At 39.0% G+C, this 17,548-nt stretch overlaps 1 protein-coding gene across 8 annotated transcripts in view; it reads right to left on the reverse strand.

Moving 5' to 3' along the window:
- Positions 1-16,398, reverse strand: part of LOC126394711 (liprin-alpha-1-like) — a 92,862-nt gene extending 76,464 nt beyond the window's left edge. For 2 of the 8 annotated variants that reach the window (XM_050051742.1, XM_050051734.1), the window contains exons 1-2: positions 15,350-16,396; positions 9,835-10,104 (exon numbers count right to left, since the gene is read on the reverse strand). In XM_050051742.1, coding sequence (XP_049907699.1) covers positions 9,835-10,104 — 270 coding nt within the window. In that variant the 5' untranslated portion in view covers positions 15,350-16,396. Of the gene's footprint in view, positions 1-9,834; positions 10,105-14,059; positions 14,105-15,349 lie in introns of all 8 variants that reach the window. The other 6 variants (XM_050051760.1, XM_050051768.1, XM_050051724.1 and 3 more) reach the window with 5 other exon arrangements.
- Positions 16,399-17,548: the final 1,150 nt, after the last annotated feature.

Genomic DNA, 17,548 nt, shown 5'->3' on the forward strand with positions numbered 1-17,548 from the left:
GAGAGAGATGCAGGACAGACAGTAATGACAGTAGCTTACAACAACATTAATGAAAGTAATAATATTATAATTGTAGTTCTGTTGAAAGTATATATTAATATCTGATAGTATACATATGTGACAATAATCATATGTGTATAATAACAGTAGAAGTATGACTAATGATAACAGCAGCAGCAGGAGCCATCTGGCAGGACCACGGCAGCAGCACAACCACACACGTCACACTATCCAGGCACTGCTGCAACACGAGTTAACCTGAGACACAGTGGAGCACAAAGGCTCCGGAGAAGAAGCAATCTGTGTGGTTTGCGTTTCCACCGCACCTCAAGTTCCAGAAAATGTATTTAAATTAGCGTGATGATGTAGATGATTCGGCATGTGCCCTGTATTTGACTCCGCCAGCTTGGCTGGTTACATGCTGGTGTAGAGAGGAGCAGCTGTTTGTCTCAGCCAGCAGCTAAGTTTAAAGGTATTTTAAGGTAAGTGTCAAACTAAGTTAGTCTACATACAGACAGCTGTCATTTGAGCTTATTAGTAACAATTCGCTATCAGCTGAACTAGCGTGCTGTCCTTGTGTAAAACATAACGTTAGTGTCGGTGGTTGAGAGACTGTGGACGGAGCATATTGAATACTGCTGTCTGCATGTTTACATGTTCATGCTTGCTGAACACATGTATTGATAAAGTCCTGGCTTCTTACTATCTATGGTTTAATGTCACTTACAGTAACGAAGGTAGCTGCGGTCAAATCGAGTCATTTTCAAGTCGTCTTCACTTTGTTTCCACTGCGGCCGCTCGGCTGTTCACCGGTTACCGTGTCGCATCGGTGTGTGTGTGTGTAGATGTGTGAAGAGGAGATCAGCGCCGGCACAAAAGAACTGATACCATTAGCGCTTATCAATACTACGGTCTTCAATAATTTAGCTCCGCAGCTAATTTAGTACCGTGTTTCGGTACCCATACTTGATCAAAAAACAAAGGAAGGGAAGCTTGTAGAAATTAAATAAAGCTTGGGACGGCTGCTCGTACCAGAAAGTGCGGAACGCTGCAAGCGTGTGCTCCACTGATCAGTGTTCTTCGGCACACAGCCCCGCCCCTCAAGAATTCCAGGTAATCTGAAAAGTCCTACCCCCCTACTAGGTACTTTTCCCAGGGTAACTTTGGGGTTGAGGGAAAGTTTTTTTACCCGGGTAATTTCAGTGGAAACACACAGTGGTTTTTCAAAAATCCGGATAATTGATAAAGGTTCCTGCTGTGGAAAAGGGGCTATGGAGTGCTGCAGGGATGACTTCTTTGTGGGCCAACACTTAAGTTAGTGTTGCCCTTGTTCCCTTCACAAAAAGCCAATGGGATTTTTCCATTGGATTTTAGATTACTACAGAAAACAAACGATAACAAGTCATACAAGTTTATGATACTCACAAGTTTTGTTCAGCAAGATAATTTTCAAATAAATGCAATAGACAGAAGTAAAAAGCTAACATTAGGCTATGAAAAAACTACACTATGGTCGCATAACTTTAACATTACCATCACAACAAGAATGTAAAGCCATGTTTGGCGAGATGATGCTCTGTAGTCTCATTTAGCTACCTATTAGCTTTTTTAAGGCAAGTGAAGGATTCTAAATTTATGAGTGGGGTATTTACTTATGTATTTTATGTTGTAGAACAAAATGTGAAAGTCTCTTGAGCTTATGTTAACCACAGACCTTTTTTCAAGCATCTAACCAAAAACCCATTCAAAAAAATCCACTGACTGAGGCTTGAGATATGGGAACCGGGAGTGCTAAAATGTTAACTAATTTCTGGGCTGAAGGACACATTCCTGCACCACTCCATTAGAATTTGGTTTGCCATAGACAACAGTTTTAAGACCATATACTGATCTAGATGTATCAAGAGGGGACCGTATGAAATGAAACTGCAGTAAGCCACATGGTGACCGCATTCTTAATCTAATCAGCTTCTCGAACACAACATCATGCGTTACTGCAGGATAGAGTTTCACAGACAGAAATCCTGTACAGATTTAAGGACTGTTTGTAAAGCTTGTATAGGAACATAGCCTTCACTCCACTGTCTTGTGTCGCCTTCCTTTAGGTTACTAATTCAGTTCACATTTGGCAAAAGGCAACACTTGCACTCTGTCACTTTCATGTCACTGTGTGGAACAAGTCAGTCTTTGTCACTCTGTCTTACCACTGTGCACTCTCAATTCATGCCATTGTGCCACTGACCAGAATATAGAATTTGGTCACTGCGGTCATTTGGCCCCTTAAAATAAGGAGCGAAATATCACAAAAAGTTGCACATATGACTTTGTTTATAAATTATAAAACAGCAAGTTTAGATTTGGACTTTTGCCAAAAAGAAGAAGTCTTTTTTGCCTAACACACTAAATAGTTACCAAAACAACACCCCCGATACTGAGGTCTCTACCTCTATTTTCTTCCTCTTTTGGTTCTTACTGCATGCAGCAGTTTCTCATCTTGCACAATAGCTAGTCTTCTCATGAGGCAAATTTAATGTTAGAGGCTCAAGGGCTGAAGAACTTCCTATCTTGACTTTCATTTAAAATGAAAAAGATTTGCAGACAAAGCACTACATTGGCCATTCAAATACATGCAAGCACACAATCCTCAATCACGTTATATCTTGAATGTTATTCTGCTGTGTATCTCGTCACTGTGGAGACAGAGGATAAGATAATTGACACTTTGATAACTTTCCAAAGTTGTAAAATTGCTTCTTGTAGTCTTTTAAACTGCTTTACAGTGTTTGGGTATCTAATAAGGCCCCAATCTCATGATCTTTGCATTACAAAACACTGCAGATGCTTTCGTCAAAATCAACTTGAAATGAGTGCCTTAAAACCCTATAAGGACAAGAGTGAGATGTCCTCAAACACTGCAAGTGCATTCCTCCTAAAGAGGATGCAGCAGTACAAATACCTGAGGTTTTTCCCCCTTTTCAAAATTATGTTAGTTTGCTAGGTGTCAATGTGGTGTCTGATAAAGATTTTCAGGCTGTAGTATATGATAGGCAGTGATTCTGAGGTCCTAACTTCAGTCAGGACTCCACAGCTGCAGGACCAGAACAGAGATGAGCCATAGGATCCATTACTAAAACCAGCCGTGCTGGACTGTATTTCATCATCTCACTTGTACCTGAAGCGACAGCCCCTTGCGCTTTTTGGTCTTAATGCTTGATAAGACCCTTTAGCACAAAACATTAACCTTCTGGAACAGTAGTCTCTAGGACACGACATCCAAAGTTTACAATGTTAGGTCCACAGTAAGCTGCTGGACTATACAATAAGCAGCATTTTTTTGTATGCAGAAAAACAACAAAACTATGCAGCCACCGACAAAGGATGTCCCACTATTACAAATCACCCCATCAAATATTTATTAGTAGTCTGTAATATCAATCAGGGTAGTGGGGTATCAGTGGAGCTTTTCTGTCTGATTAATCTGAATGTAATTTACCATTTAGTTCACGTTTGATTAAAAAAAAAAAAAAAACTTTTTAATTTCAATTCAATTTTTCAATTTTATTTATAAAGCCCAATATCACAAATCACAATTTGCCTCACAGGGCTTTACAGCATAAGACATCCCTCTGTCCTTATGACCCTCGCAGTGGATAAGGAAAAACTCCCCAAAAAAACCCCTTTAACGGGGAAAAAAAACGGTAGAAACCTCAGGAAGAGCAACTGAGGAGGGATTTTAGATACTTTTATTTTAATATTGCCATGTATAACTGCACCCAAAGGCAGAAGCCCTAACCAGACCAGAGTTTATGTTAGCTGGTGTATGTATGGGGTATGGTGTACTGGCTTTTGGCCAGTATCACCTGTTGTTGTCCGGAAGATGAAAATGTCAACGGCCAAAATGCCCAGTGAGAAATTTGCATAAAGAATACAGAAATAAAGAAATATGTTCATTAATGGTGTATTAAGTAGCCTCATATTGAGTGACCTATAACATAAGTTGCCAAGACAACCTAAATAAAAACTCATATCATGCAGATGAGATATTAATTACAAACAGATTTATTTATCCTCTGAAGTTGTACAGAGCACATCCCTTCCTCTTTAGAGCATACGCCACATCCACCACAGTCACAGTCTTTATCTTAGTGTGATTGGTGTAGTTAGGCAATTGCGTAATGGATCACCTTCTCCAGGAAGACCTCCAATACACCATGGGTCTCTTGGTAGAACAGACCAGAAATACACCTCACTCCATCACGATGACCCAGATGGTAAGTTACGGGTTTGGTGGTTCACCAAGCCGCACCAAAGTTTAGGGTTCGCCAGCCCCGGCCCAGAGCTCTGCGGGCGGCTCGCAATCTGCAGCAATAGTTTCAGCATCTGTTTTTTTTTTCTGCGAGCAAATCTGTCAGGAAAATGCACTGATAATTTATTATTAATGATATAAAGGCTATATTAGATATATTATAAATGATCTGATTATGATAAATGATAAAATATGCACCCCATGCTTCCACATATTTGTCAGTTGTGTCTAAACAGAGAGCGAGACGAGCAGACACATAAAAACACAGACATACATGCATACACACACACACAAGCAGACAGACAGAGAGCTCCCCAATTTATTGGAACAGAGCAGAGGAGCAGCATGGCTTGATAAGCAGTGTGGTGAAATATGCCTCTGATTTGAATGGCCAGGCGACTACTGACAGGGAGCTACACGACAACTGACATATCTGGGCGCACCAAGCCCCTTTTCCTCCTTTGCCTCTGCTACTAAGCCTGTGATTAGTCACTCTGTTCAATAGGATGCTTTCCTAATTTAGCTTATCTTCTGTTCATTGACATGACAATGCCCATTACTGATGGTCAATCACACCCCTATGCAAAAAAGTTTGTTATGCCTCAGACAGTTCCTTCATCTCTCTCACACTGAATCTGGCTAATAACTGACAAATAAGGAACATTATAATATTTAATGAGTAAGGTTTTGGCTGGTACTTTTCTTGACGTTTACTTTACTGCAAAGCGAGTAGGAGAGGACAGCAGTTGCCTAGAATGCTGCTAGATGATTGCCAGTTGAACTGGTAAAATGTGTATGGAAAACATATGAATGGAGCAACAAGTAGCCATGTAGCCTAATTACTACCATTTCTCTCTTTTACGGCCTCAACAATCTTTACAGCAGTTGTAGAAAACAGCAGGAAATTCACTACCAATACACACCCAAAGAAGCCCACTTCAAGCAAAACTATTATAAGCCTTGGCTGACACAGAAGCACAGAAACTGACTTTGCCACAACATGTGGGCCCCAAAACTGGACTATTAAAGAAATCTATATGTGCACACTTTAAAACTGGTGTCAATGAGCTATCCCCAGGATGACATTTGACTTTGGAAGCTTTAGACCTCTTTGGCCTACACACAGAACACATAACAAAAACAACAAGAAAATAAAAATAGCAAATCAGCACCATCCGACAGGGCACCTTTGGAGTTTGACAAAGCTGGTGACGTGTGAGCAAGCTGCCCTGGAATGTTTGTGCATTCCAGTGGAAGGGTACTCACACCAGGAGGGAGGGAACAGAGAGAGAAAATTGCACCTCTCCTTTACCTGCCTACTACAGCATGAAGACCTAGACTCTCTCCAACACAACAGGTAAAGATTGCACCAATTTCATTCCTCTTAAGGTTGCTAGGAATGTATCCCAATGCAGTCATCAGGCTGATATTTGGGGTAATTGCTGATCTTGTTGTGCCCCTCTAGTTTTTAAATTTTTCAATTATATGTTTCATTGAAATACTCTTCAAAAAGTGCCTTTACCACCACCAATTCACCTTCCATCCAATGTTCAATCAAGTCTACAAATTAAAAGTTAGTGGTTGAGAAAGAATCAAGTTTAAAATGTGAATGCATTCATCAATCTTTCATTCATAAGGGATGAAAACAAGAGAGCAAAGCTGGTAGAGGTAGACTTTCCCCAGCAATAGACAACCAAAACATTAAAAACAAGACATTTTCAATTTTAATGCTGTCAGTAATGACAAGCTCAAAAGACAGTGTAAATAATTGATAAGTGTAATTAAGTGAAAACACACACACACACACACACACACACACACACACACACACTCACTCACTCACTCACTCACTCACTCACTCACTCACTCACTCGCTCGCTAGCCTCAGATACTTGTAGGATACACACAAGGAAAAGAAGATAAATACAGAGTGTAGAAATAGATTTATGATAATTGATTACCTATTTCACTGGCTTCAAGACAGATGTTTCAAACCATGATCAAATGATAACAAGACAGGCACCGCTATAAGCATTTTGTAGAAGAAGGGAAAAAAAGGTCTGAAGAGAATTTCTTATGTTGCAGTTGAAAGAATTTCAATTATGCTTGTACTTTCTTTTTTTTATATCTCTGCCCGGAGTAAGTGTGCAAGTGAGTGTATTGATCTGTCCACAGCAAATCTCACAAACTACCAGACCAATCAGCCTAACATGTGCACATTTATGACTGTATGCTCAAGGACCTCTCGTGGTTGCTGTGATCCACAATTGTTGAAAAAACTGCTTTGACGGTTTTATACAGTCATTAACTGCTGCCTCATCACTCAATGTCAACGAGCTCAGCTGTGCCGCATTCTGGTTGCCATTGGCTCCAACCCAGTTTTGTTCTGTTTGCCATCATACCACACTGGAAGCGTTTAAGAGGTGGAACGTTTAACCTGTACAATTTTGTAGACAATTTTGTTGATTTGGTCATTTTCCATGATATTTGTGCTTCTAATGTAAGTAAGCAAGGTACATAGTTAAATGTTTTCTTTCTTTGTCTGTTTTAATTGTGTTTTTTATTATTTCCTACTTAGACGTGCTCTATCCTACAGACAAAGTTGATAACATTAAAAGTCCAGTTACAAACAACATGGACCAAAGCTTTCTGGCTGTGTTTTAGTCATTAAAAATACATTCATCCTCATTATTATGTTTCATCTCTATTTCACAAACAGTGCCTGTTGGCAGGAAAACTTGAACTGCACTGTGCAACATGTCGTGGTTCTGTCAAAATAGACAAGGCGTGTATTTTTAGCTTCTAGGATGCGCTGCACAAAATCTGCTAGAATTACAAGAATTGTCTATAGCAGCCGCTTGAGTACACTTTAATTCCTTAAAGAAATAAATGCAAATTTAAAAAAAACCTAAACATTTGGTTGTCTGCAGGATGACAGCCGTTATATCTTTAGCCTGAATAAAGGTGCTGAGCGAAAAAAAAGTCCAAAAAAGTTAGTAACTTACAAATTATGGAGAAAAGGTAGTTTCTTGCAACCCTAGAATTAAGATAAAAATATTCACAAACAAAAAAACCACTTCTGGTTGCTGATAAGTAGTGTTTAACTTTTGATTTAACACTAAAAATTAAAACCCTCTGCGCGCACTGCAGCGCAAGCAGACAGATGCACGACTCAGAGCAGCATGTGTCACTGACACCAGACTCAGAGCACAGCAGACCGGTGGAAAATGTCACCATCAGCATATTATTTTACATCAATAAAATCTATTTTATCGTTATTTTGAGTCACATTGTTGAAAGAATTTAGTTGTCTGTGTTCAAGCAGGATAATAGGTCTCTATTCATTGCACGTCAGGCTTTCTGTTTCCTTGTCGGAAATGGTGTTGCGTTCAAGGTCCCCCCAAAAACGGGAGAAACAAAGGCTGAATATTCAATTTTTTTTTTTCCACAATCGAATCCTGTGCCATCGAACGAAGCTTCGAAGCTTCTAATTTTTTGGGTCAGCCCTAGTAATTTACATGTTATATTATACAACTGTAAAATTAACAAAAACGTAATAACCAATTATTCTGCACAGACATGTCAGCATTAAATGTGCATATATGTGTATAAATCTTGTGTGTGTTAAGATTTTGTGCTAACCTGAGAACAAATCCCAAATAAGAAAACATTGCTAAATGTCAGAATGTGAAAACTGTGTAAGTGGGGTTTAAGAAGAAATTTCTATTTACAAAGGGTTAGTGAATGAGGCCATTACTATTAACTGTATGTATGAACATTTGAGAATTAATTAATAGTGACAGTTTGAATGGGTATCAGTATTTGATACCTTTAAGTTATCAACTAAAATAACCCAGTACCAAGTAGTACTGAGGCTCCACTCTAGAGATGCCTGTATTTAATACTTTCTGTACCAGGATCTAGAAAAAAATATATACAGTATGTATATATGTACAGTACTTTTTTTTATTTAATTCAACATGCGATTGGCCCATGATCGTGCTAACTAACAAGCTGAGATGCCGCCAAACCATAAAAAAGCATGGCTATACTACATGCCACACCATTCAAATGATGGGAATCCAACGAATTAGTATATAAACAATGCAAATTAAGTACTCTATTGGTATCTGTATTAAGGGTACTCGTATTAGAACTAGTGTCATCATTTCTTACCAAGCTCCAATAGCCTGCGTGACTGCTAGTGATGACAGCACTTTACTTTTACATGTTTAGCTTTATATATTTATTCTGAACTACATTAGGTGTCAGCTAAATGGATCAGAGTCCTAACACAGTGTCTGAATGTTTTCACTCTAGATGTAGTTTTCCTGGCTGTACAACACAGAGCTGCAAAGAAAGGCCTTGGCATCCCAAAAGTGTGTTCAACATCAGTTCTTACCATCTGATGTTTAACACAACACAAGGCTGAGATCCTTTGAGTTAGAACACTGTGTGATCTGCTCTGCAATTTATACGCAGTGGTCCCTCACAATCTACAGACCTCTTTGCTTTCTCTGTAGCTATGAGCGCTCACAGTCTGCACATCCCATGGTTCTCCAATTCATTTATTATAATGTCAAAATAATAACCAGTGTGTTAACTTAATAAACTGGATGTATATTCAACTAAAACTTAATGCTTTGCGTCAGCCGCAGTCATATCGTCTAACACCTTAACCTAGCCCAACTCTCTGCTACACTTTTAGCTCTGGGGAAAGTCAAGACACTGAGTAGGCGTAGGGTTTTGAGGTGAATTACTTTTAGACTTTTTAATTTTCAGAGCTGTTTTCTTCACCAGAGTTTGTTTAATTTGTTGAATACTGTAGTGTTTAATGGTCAGCTGCTGTTGTTTGTTTAAATTTGCTCCGTTACCGTTAGTCTCTGGGTGTTGCTACAGAAAACATTGACAATATACTTATTGTTCATCTTGCAAATGTTATTATTTAGACATTAAATTAAAACATGCTTGCAACTGCTGCCTTCTGTAAAGATAAATTACTAAGTTAGGAAAAATAACTCTAGTGTGTCCACGCTTTATATTGCCCGCCTGCTACAGTGCCCTTGCAGTTCAGTTCGGCCTCTTTCATTCCATCAACATCACATTATTAACTAACATTAAGACAATCGGTTATTGACATTTGTGAATGGATGCAGAATCGTCCACATTCGCATCACAATGCATTAATTGATTTTTTACCCCCACCGCTACAGTGCAGCAAGGAGCCATTCAGGTGCTCTGCAGGTCACTGTTATCTTTCTATTTAAATAAGATTGCAATGCGTACTTATTTTCTTTGACAGCATTAAACACTCTTGACATTTTTACTTTACCAATGTTCATGATGTGAAATACCAGCATAGACACTACAATGCGAGTCTTGACCTTTGCAAGATGAAAGCGTGGAACAGCTTAGTCCAGGGCAGCTGCTGCAGCTGACAAGTCTCCATCATCTCACAGTTCACATCATATCATCAAACTCTACAGCTGAGTGTTCCTTGAAACATGAAAAAGGTCTCTCTCACTTACCTGTGGCAAAGCAGTGTTAAGTTGTCGCTGCAGTGAGTCCCTTTCATGGCTAACTTCGTGCAATTTGCCCTGAGTCAAGCCCAGATTCTCCTGAGTCTCTCTCAGAGTTTCAAGAAGACGATCCCTCTCCTCCAGCATGGACACCATCAGCGACTCAAAGTGACCCTCTGAGTCCGACTGCAGAGGGGAGCCAGAGCCCCGACGACCACTGCCGCCTCCCCCACCAGGCCCTTCAGCCTCACTGATGGTGGGCATCACTTCGCACATCATCTACAACCAGGAAAGGACAGAGTGGGTACAAGGAAGACAGCAAAAGAGGAAAACAGTTCAGTTAGAAGGAAGACGAGAATTGTGAACACAAGAGGAGATATGGAAAAGCATAGAGGTGTAAACACATACAGGTGGTAAATTCAAACATTTCAGTATTAAGACAGTAAAAATATTTAGACTCTTTACAGTGAGCTAAATAGATTATCCAGTGTAACACAGGTTTTCCTTTCTTAGAAAGTTTTAACATTAAATTGTGTAAATGCAATTCATGTGTATGTGTATTGAGAATAACAAAGGGGGCTGTAGTTTGCTGTCTCAGGTCTTATCTCAAACCCAAAAGATGTTTTATAAATGACATCTCCTGCAACTTAGGCTCATTATTGAAATTTGAAGTAAAAAGATTTAAAGCAGACAGATCTGAGATAAAACAGAAGACAGTGGGCAAGTTTAAAAAAGCACCTCCAAGGTAATTTACAGTTCTTTACTACTTGTACAACCTCCACCTCATCGGGTCACGTGTCATAAAAGCTGTTTCTTAATCTTGGGCAAATTGTAAATCCTTGCACATTCATGCAAATGATTTTGTACAACTATCTGCTGTTTCCTACATTATCTATTGCTCATTTCATAGTAATCAAATGTATTTCACTGTTTCTCTGCTGAATAGTCTTAACCATCAGATCATCTAAGATTTAGTTCATTGCACAGTCTTTACATGCAAAATGGTTAAACCAGCTGTCATAATCTGTCAAGCATATTTCCTATACATTTCTATTTGACTAGTTTTGTAAATGTGTCCTGTATTGATGAATTTCTCCCTGGTGAATCTTGACTTTTACTAATGAAGGGGAATTTGTAAAGCGTTACATCAACCACTGTAATTCCCCAAAACGCCCAGACACACCAAACCAACTTCAGAGAACCGCAAAGACTACAGCCAATGGCCAACCATCACGTACGTTCTGCGCCTGAGGGAGAGGAAATAACTCTCCACACCCGCAGACGGCGGTAGTGTGTAATTGTAATTCAAAAAGAGAAACTGTCTTGATGCTAGTTAGCCAGTTAGCATACTGACAACACAATCAGACATTGAAAGAACGTGTATTTGCCATGAGCCAGTAGACAATAACACAAACCATCACAAAATGTTACTGCTAAAGAGCTCAATGACTAAAGAATAATAATCTTAACTTATGTAACAAGTTTGTTTTGATCTCACTCTCTCTTGATTTTAGCTCTGTTTACTTTCCTCACGTCTGTTTCTCTTCTCGTGCGCTGAGCTGAACTGACAATCAGAGTCATTTCATTCACCAATGGGCTCAACAGTTGCCAAAAAAGCCAATTAGCACCAATTAGCACCAACTAGCACCAACGGTGTGGGACACACCACAGCAACGAAGGCCACAGATGCTCTTCGGCAGCTGCTTGGTGTGTCAGGGCCTTTAGGGGTGCCTTATTTACTTTTTTTAACTTTGTGCTATGCAGTGCTGCAAAAGAGTCTAGTCTTTTTTTCTTTCTTGTATTGCAATGAGATGGTACATCAACATATTACAGTACAAACAGTAAAGGCTTTAATGTGAATCCTTTCCAATCTCTGGCAATAAATCTCCAAATACAGTAATGTGCAACTTTGTAACTTTGTACTGTCAAAGTTTATTCAAAACTCAATTCCAAAAAAGTTGGGCTGCTATGTAAAATGTAAATAAAAAAAGGAATGCAGTAATTCTCATATCCTCAACCTATATTTGATTGAAGAGAGAACAAAATGATATATTTAATATTCAAACTAATAACTTTATTGTTTTTTGTAAGCATACACTCATTCTGAATTTAATGCCTGCAACACCTTCAAAAAAAGTTGGGACAGGAGCATGTTTACCACTGTGTTACATCACCTTTTCTGTTTTACAACACTCAGTAAGTGTTTGGGAGCTGAGGACACTAATTATTGAAGTTTTGAAAGTAAAATTATTTCCCATTCTTGCTTGATATACGACTTCAGTTGCTCATCAGTCTGGAATAGGGGTGGGAATCTTTGGGCACCTCACGATTTGATAACGATTACGATTCAGGGGCTACAATTCGATTATAAAACGATTATTGATGCATCTTTAATTTATGTATATTGATGCACTTTTTCACAATACATTTCTTTTTGTCTCACTGAATAAGCAGTCAACACTTGCAATTTTTAAAAACAGTGCATTTGTAATAAGAAAGAGTTGAATTCATTTCCATTATATTTTATTAAACATATAAATGGAAATGCGTGCAAACTGGAAAGTTACAACAGTGAGGCCATGACTTCTGTTTTGGTTTGGTTGTAGAGTGTCGGTGAAATAGCGTCGGGATGGGATGGTGTATCTGGGCTCCAGTGTATGCAGCAGTGCTCGAAATCCCTGATTTTCCACGACAGAATAAGGACGCAAATCCTTGGCAATAAATGCCGCGATGGCCTTCGTAATTCGCTTCGCCTTTTCCGATGAGGGTGGCAGCTTTCTAATTGCTTCCTCGATTGTTCTCTGGTCGGTAGCGCCACTAGTTGCCGCAGCAACAACAGCCTGCCGTCTCCCTGACTCCTCCGTCAGGTGGAATCGAGTTACATGGCTTCTCATGTTTGTTGTGTTGCCAAAGTATTTTATTTTAGCACGACACAGCTTACATATAACGTGGCTCTTGTCCAGTTCGCTTCCGCCGTCAACGTTGTAGAAGGAGCTGTTAAATTAGAAGGAGCTGTTCGGATCTCACGGCAAGGTGGGTGGCGGTCAGCCATGTTTGTTTTCCTCTGTGCGCGTGTCGGCGTGTCTGCTCCAGGTGAGCATCCCAAAGTGTCCCAGAGATGACACGTACCGCGCTTCTTATTTCCGCATTATTTAGAACCTTCTGTATTACTCTAATTAACAGATTTAAATAATCGAAATTTGGACGTTTGTGAATCGATTCAGATTCGTCCACATCCGAATCGCGATGCATCTAAGATTCGGAAATTTCCCCCACCCCTAGTCTGGAATCTCCATTGCTGTGTTTTGCGCTACATGAACCACACATTTTTAACACGTCTGGACTGCAGGCAGGCCACTCTAGTGCTAGCACTCTTTCACATTTTTTTTCTTCTTCAGATAAAAGTGAGATCACAGAGCCCATTAGCCAAACAGTCCTTGTATTCTTCTTGTACCTGCTCATTAATCGAAGTTTGTGGGCATTAGTTTCAAGCCCTGCTTTTAGCTTGCCCAAAGTTGGTGGTACACAACAGAATAACATCGGCCACAGCAATCAGTGAATGTCATCTTATTTGACCGATGACCGTAAACAAGGCCAATATTGGCTGATATCGATGTTCAGCTGATAAATCGGTCAGACCACACTTTCCCACCTTATTTCAGTCAGCTTTCATTAGCAGCATTAACAAACCTTTGCAGTCTTTTTGTTACCTTTGTCACAACTTTTTTTTGTAATTTACTGCGGGTATCAAATTCAGAATGAGTGTATATTTGCGAAAAACAATAGCGTTTGTCAGTTTGAACATTTAATATCTTGTCTTTGTATTGTATTTAATTGAGATTAAGACAAAAGGGATTTATAATTCATTGCCTCCTGTTATTATTTATATAGCATCCCATTTTTTTTTTTTGGAATATGGGTGGTATGCTATATAGAAAAAGTGCAGCCTTGTGCATTTTCAATCATTGTCATCAAAATCCTAGCCATAGTTTACATCAGAAAATACTTGGAGAGTACAATGTTATATTGACAATATTGCTAAGCATTCTGACTATCTTGTTTTGTGAACAATGTCACAAGGACTTGTCACTCTGATGGTACTTACATGTACATTGACATAAATAGGCTATTTGCTTTTGAGAAATAAAAGAAGGATTTTGAGAAAGTTGCAGCCTTTGTGGGTATTCTATTGCCTGGTGCTGTTTGTACTAACTGTTTAAAGAAATGCACTTACCGTTTTGCAAATGTTAAGTATGATTTGAAAAATGTACCTAAGGAACTGAGAAAAAAAATGTAATCAGCATACATTTTAGACACTTAAGCACTGGCCATTACAAGTTCATTAACAAATTGGAAGAGGAAACTAAACCAAATCAGCTGAAACTGTTTACTGATTACCAAAACTACTACTGAAATATAAAGTTACTTTCCCTGAGTAAACAGTCAAGTTGACCTCCATTCATCAATTACAGGTAACTAAGAAAGCTATGTTATCTATAGCTTGTAGAGTAATACTGCATCTTACAACAGCTGGGCAGGAAGGTCTGGAGAATTAGAGCCACTCTCCACACCAAGGAGCTTAGGTCCTGTAGACAGACTGCTAGACAAAAAACCAAGAATCATGTGAGCTGGATTTAACATACCTACAAGGAACTTTGTGGCAGCCAGAACTACTCCTTCATCTTATTCATTGCATTGCCTGAGATGCCAAAAGCCATTTGCTTTCAGAAACCCATATTCGGTTCAGTGCACCAACAATTAACTGTATCTTCCAACAACTGTGTTCAAGACTTGCTGGACCATACCTGTTACATGTGAATTAAGCAGACAATAATCATCCCGCCTTCCTTAATCAACTCTAACTACAAATGGTGTGTTTTAGGTGGCACACACACACTATTTCTGGTGGAAGAAGACGAACTTAACCTCATTTATCAGAAGCAAGAAGATAAAACGAACGCTCCATATCGAGGTCAAGCAACTCAGGCTCAACAATGTTTATGAGGGGGAGGGTCACACAGCATCCATGGAGGAGTGACAGATGGTGGGTCCAGTGTAAATTAGCACAGGCATCACATACGTCAAAAAGTAAAGATGACAAACCAAGATCTGAAGGCAGGACACTTGTATACTTAAACTTAAAACCTCTTTAACAAGGGGTATTTCTTCAGGAGAGACGAAGATAGTAAAAGGGAAACATGGAGGCAAATCTGTCAGGACAGAAGACTGACGGCACCGTCACTTGTGACTCAATTAAGATGAAATCAGTGTAATTATAACTACATTTGCAAATTAACTGTAGATGAGTTTGGCCTAGTAAGATTATGCAATTATGGCTCCTGTAATAGTGAATAAAGTATGATTATGGAGCAGCGTACGCCATAACTTAACATGTACAATCAAATCAGTGTTATCCACTATAACGCAGTCAACACATCTGAAAATGTGATCGGTAACTTCTAACACAAACCTATAACCATCGCGTAAAGTTGTCTAACATTCACGTATTGTCTCTGTGTCTCACCTTTGAAAAATGTCGTTATTCCAAATGCCTTTATAATCCACGTTATTTTATGATGCCAAGTAAACGTCAACAAAGTCCAGGTACTCCAACTGTATGTTACAACCTCGTCAATCTTCACAAATATCCAGAGTCATTTAACACATAGAAATTCCATGCAGGGCTGGGATGTATTAAGGCTGTGAAAAGGGTCTTCTCGGTGAAAAAGGGGATAATTTCCTCAAGGCCTCAAAAGGAAACCCACATCAAGTGAGCAGGGGGCAGTATTCCAACTTTGGCCGGCTAAGTTAACGTTAGCAAGCTAGCATTAAGAAAGCTGGTGATTCGATGATTGCATATCTAGATTTGGAAGTAAAGTGTCTTATCTTTGTCTGTCAAAACAATCGCCCATCCTTGAAAATAAAGTTCATCGCGCTGATAAAAAACATTTCACAACAGGTAGACATGTGATGATACAGTTAGGTGACGTGGAAACAGTTGTAGCCTTGCTAGCGTTAGCTAATTTGAAACAGAATTCTTTGGCTTGAAGTCAGTTTAAAGTCGACGGCTAGCCTACGTTAGCTACTAGCCAGCTAGGAGGCTAACGCTTGCTAGTTTCGTATACTAACTTAGCTAAATACGCCAGGCAGTTGTCTGGGGATACGCTCTATTCCATACAAAAGTAGATAACATTATACAATATATCATAGCTATATATATTACATTATCGAAAACTACTAAAACGAGTTTTTAAAATCCTAAAACAACGTTAGGTCTCCAGAGCTCTGCTGAAATGATTAATCTACCAAGTTAGCATCAGCTAACGTTAGCTTCCCGTCGATCCGGTGGAGTCGCGTTACCACATCACTGCTCGACTCGGAAACTTCCAGCTAACATTAAACGTTAGCAACGTTTTGATCCGTTTGGGAAATCCAAACCGCAGATAAAAACTTTATAATCCTTTCGTTTTCGTACGACTTTCAGGTGTTCTCTCGGTACTGAAACCAAAACAGGTCCGCCTGTCCTGGTCCTTCCCTGTCGCCACTACCTGCCAGCCTCGGCAGTCGGGACAGCCAATGGTGGGCTCTCTGTCGCTAGCACTTTACATTAGCCTGGGAGTCCACGGGAAGAGAGCGCTGCACAGGCTGGCAACAGGAGGAAAGGGAAAAGCAACAGCACTTCAAGGTCCTGTCAGGATCCATGTCATCACTCAGGTAAATCCATACAGACAAAATTATAATCTGGAAGCTCGGGTTTCTATATTAAACATGACTTTGACGCACTGGCCAGATGTGTCCGGAATGTTATAAATGTCGGCTCCATCCACTGCCTCTGCACAGTCAAATTGAGCAATAAATAAAGTAGGTGTATAATGTAGTACTACCATTAGGCTCCTACTTGCAACTTGCATTTTACAACAGAAATATCTCCAGGCACTACTTAACTTTAACTTTATTTTTATCATCATATCATTATTCGGTGGGTTTTATTTCCCATTTTAGATTATGCATTCGATGTATTCTATTTTCATCTTGTTTTCATTATTATCAAGTTTCAAGTATCAAACACTGCTTTACTGTTGTTTATTGCACTATTTACATTTATTTACGCTACTTGTATTTATATTTTCCATTTTTCCACTATATGTTTATACCCTGTCTTTTATCTTGAGCTGTCACTTGTTTGTGTACCTTGTCGTTCGCACTTTATGTATAGTGTTTGGATTTCCACCAGGGAACAGGGGAACACGGTTTTGTTCCTTTATGTATTATGCTGTACTGCATATAAAGATGACGACAAGTCTGTCTTATCACTCTTATTTCATGGTTTCTATTTTATACCAATAAAACCAGCATATCAATCAACATTTACAATACATATAAACACAAAAACCTACTACATGTTGTTGTCATGTTTCATATTTAATTTATATATATTATATACTTAATGCAATGTATACCTACAATAAGTTGCTTCCAACAACAAAATACAGTCTCATATGTATATATCTATATCTATATATCTATATGTGTGTGTGTGTGTGTGTGTGTGTGTGTGTGTGTGTATATATATATATATATATATATATATATAAAATTCTACATTTCTCCCTTTGGATTAACATGGAAGTGTGGGAAGTGGTGGGTCAGACGTCTTTATTATAAAGATTAAATAAAGATAAATAATAAAGATTATTTGAAGTTTATTCACATTAGCCTACAA

Source organism: Epinephelus moara, chromosome 1, assembly GCF_006386435.1.
Source record: "Epinephelus moara isolate mb chromosome 1, YSFRI_EMoa_1.0, whole genome shotgun sequence".
NCBI lineage: Eukaryota > Metazoa > Chordata > Actinopteri > Perciformes > Serranidae > Epinephelus > Epinephelus moara.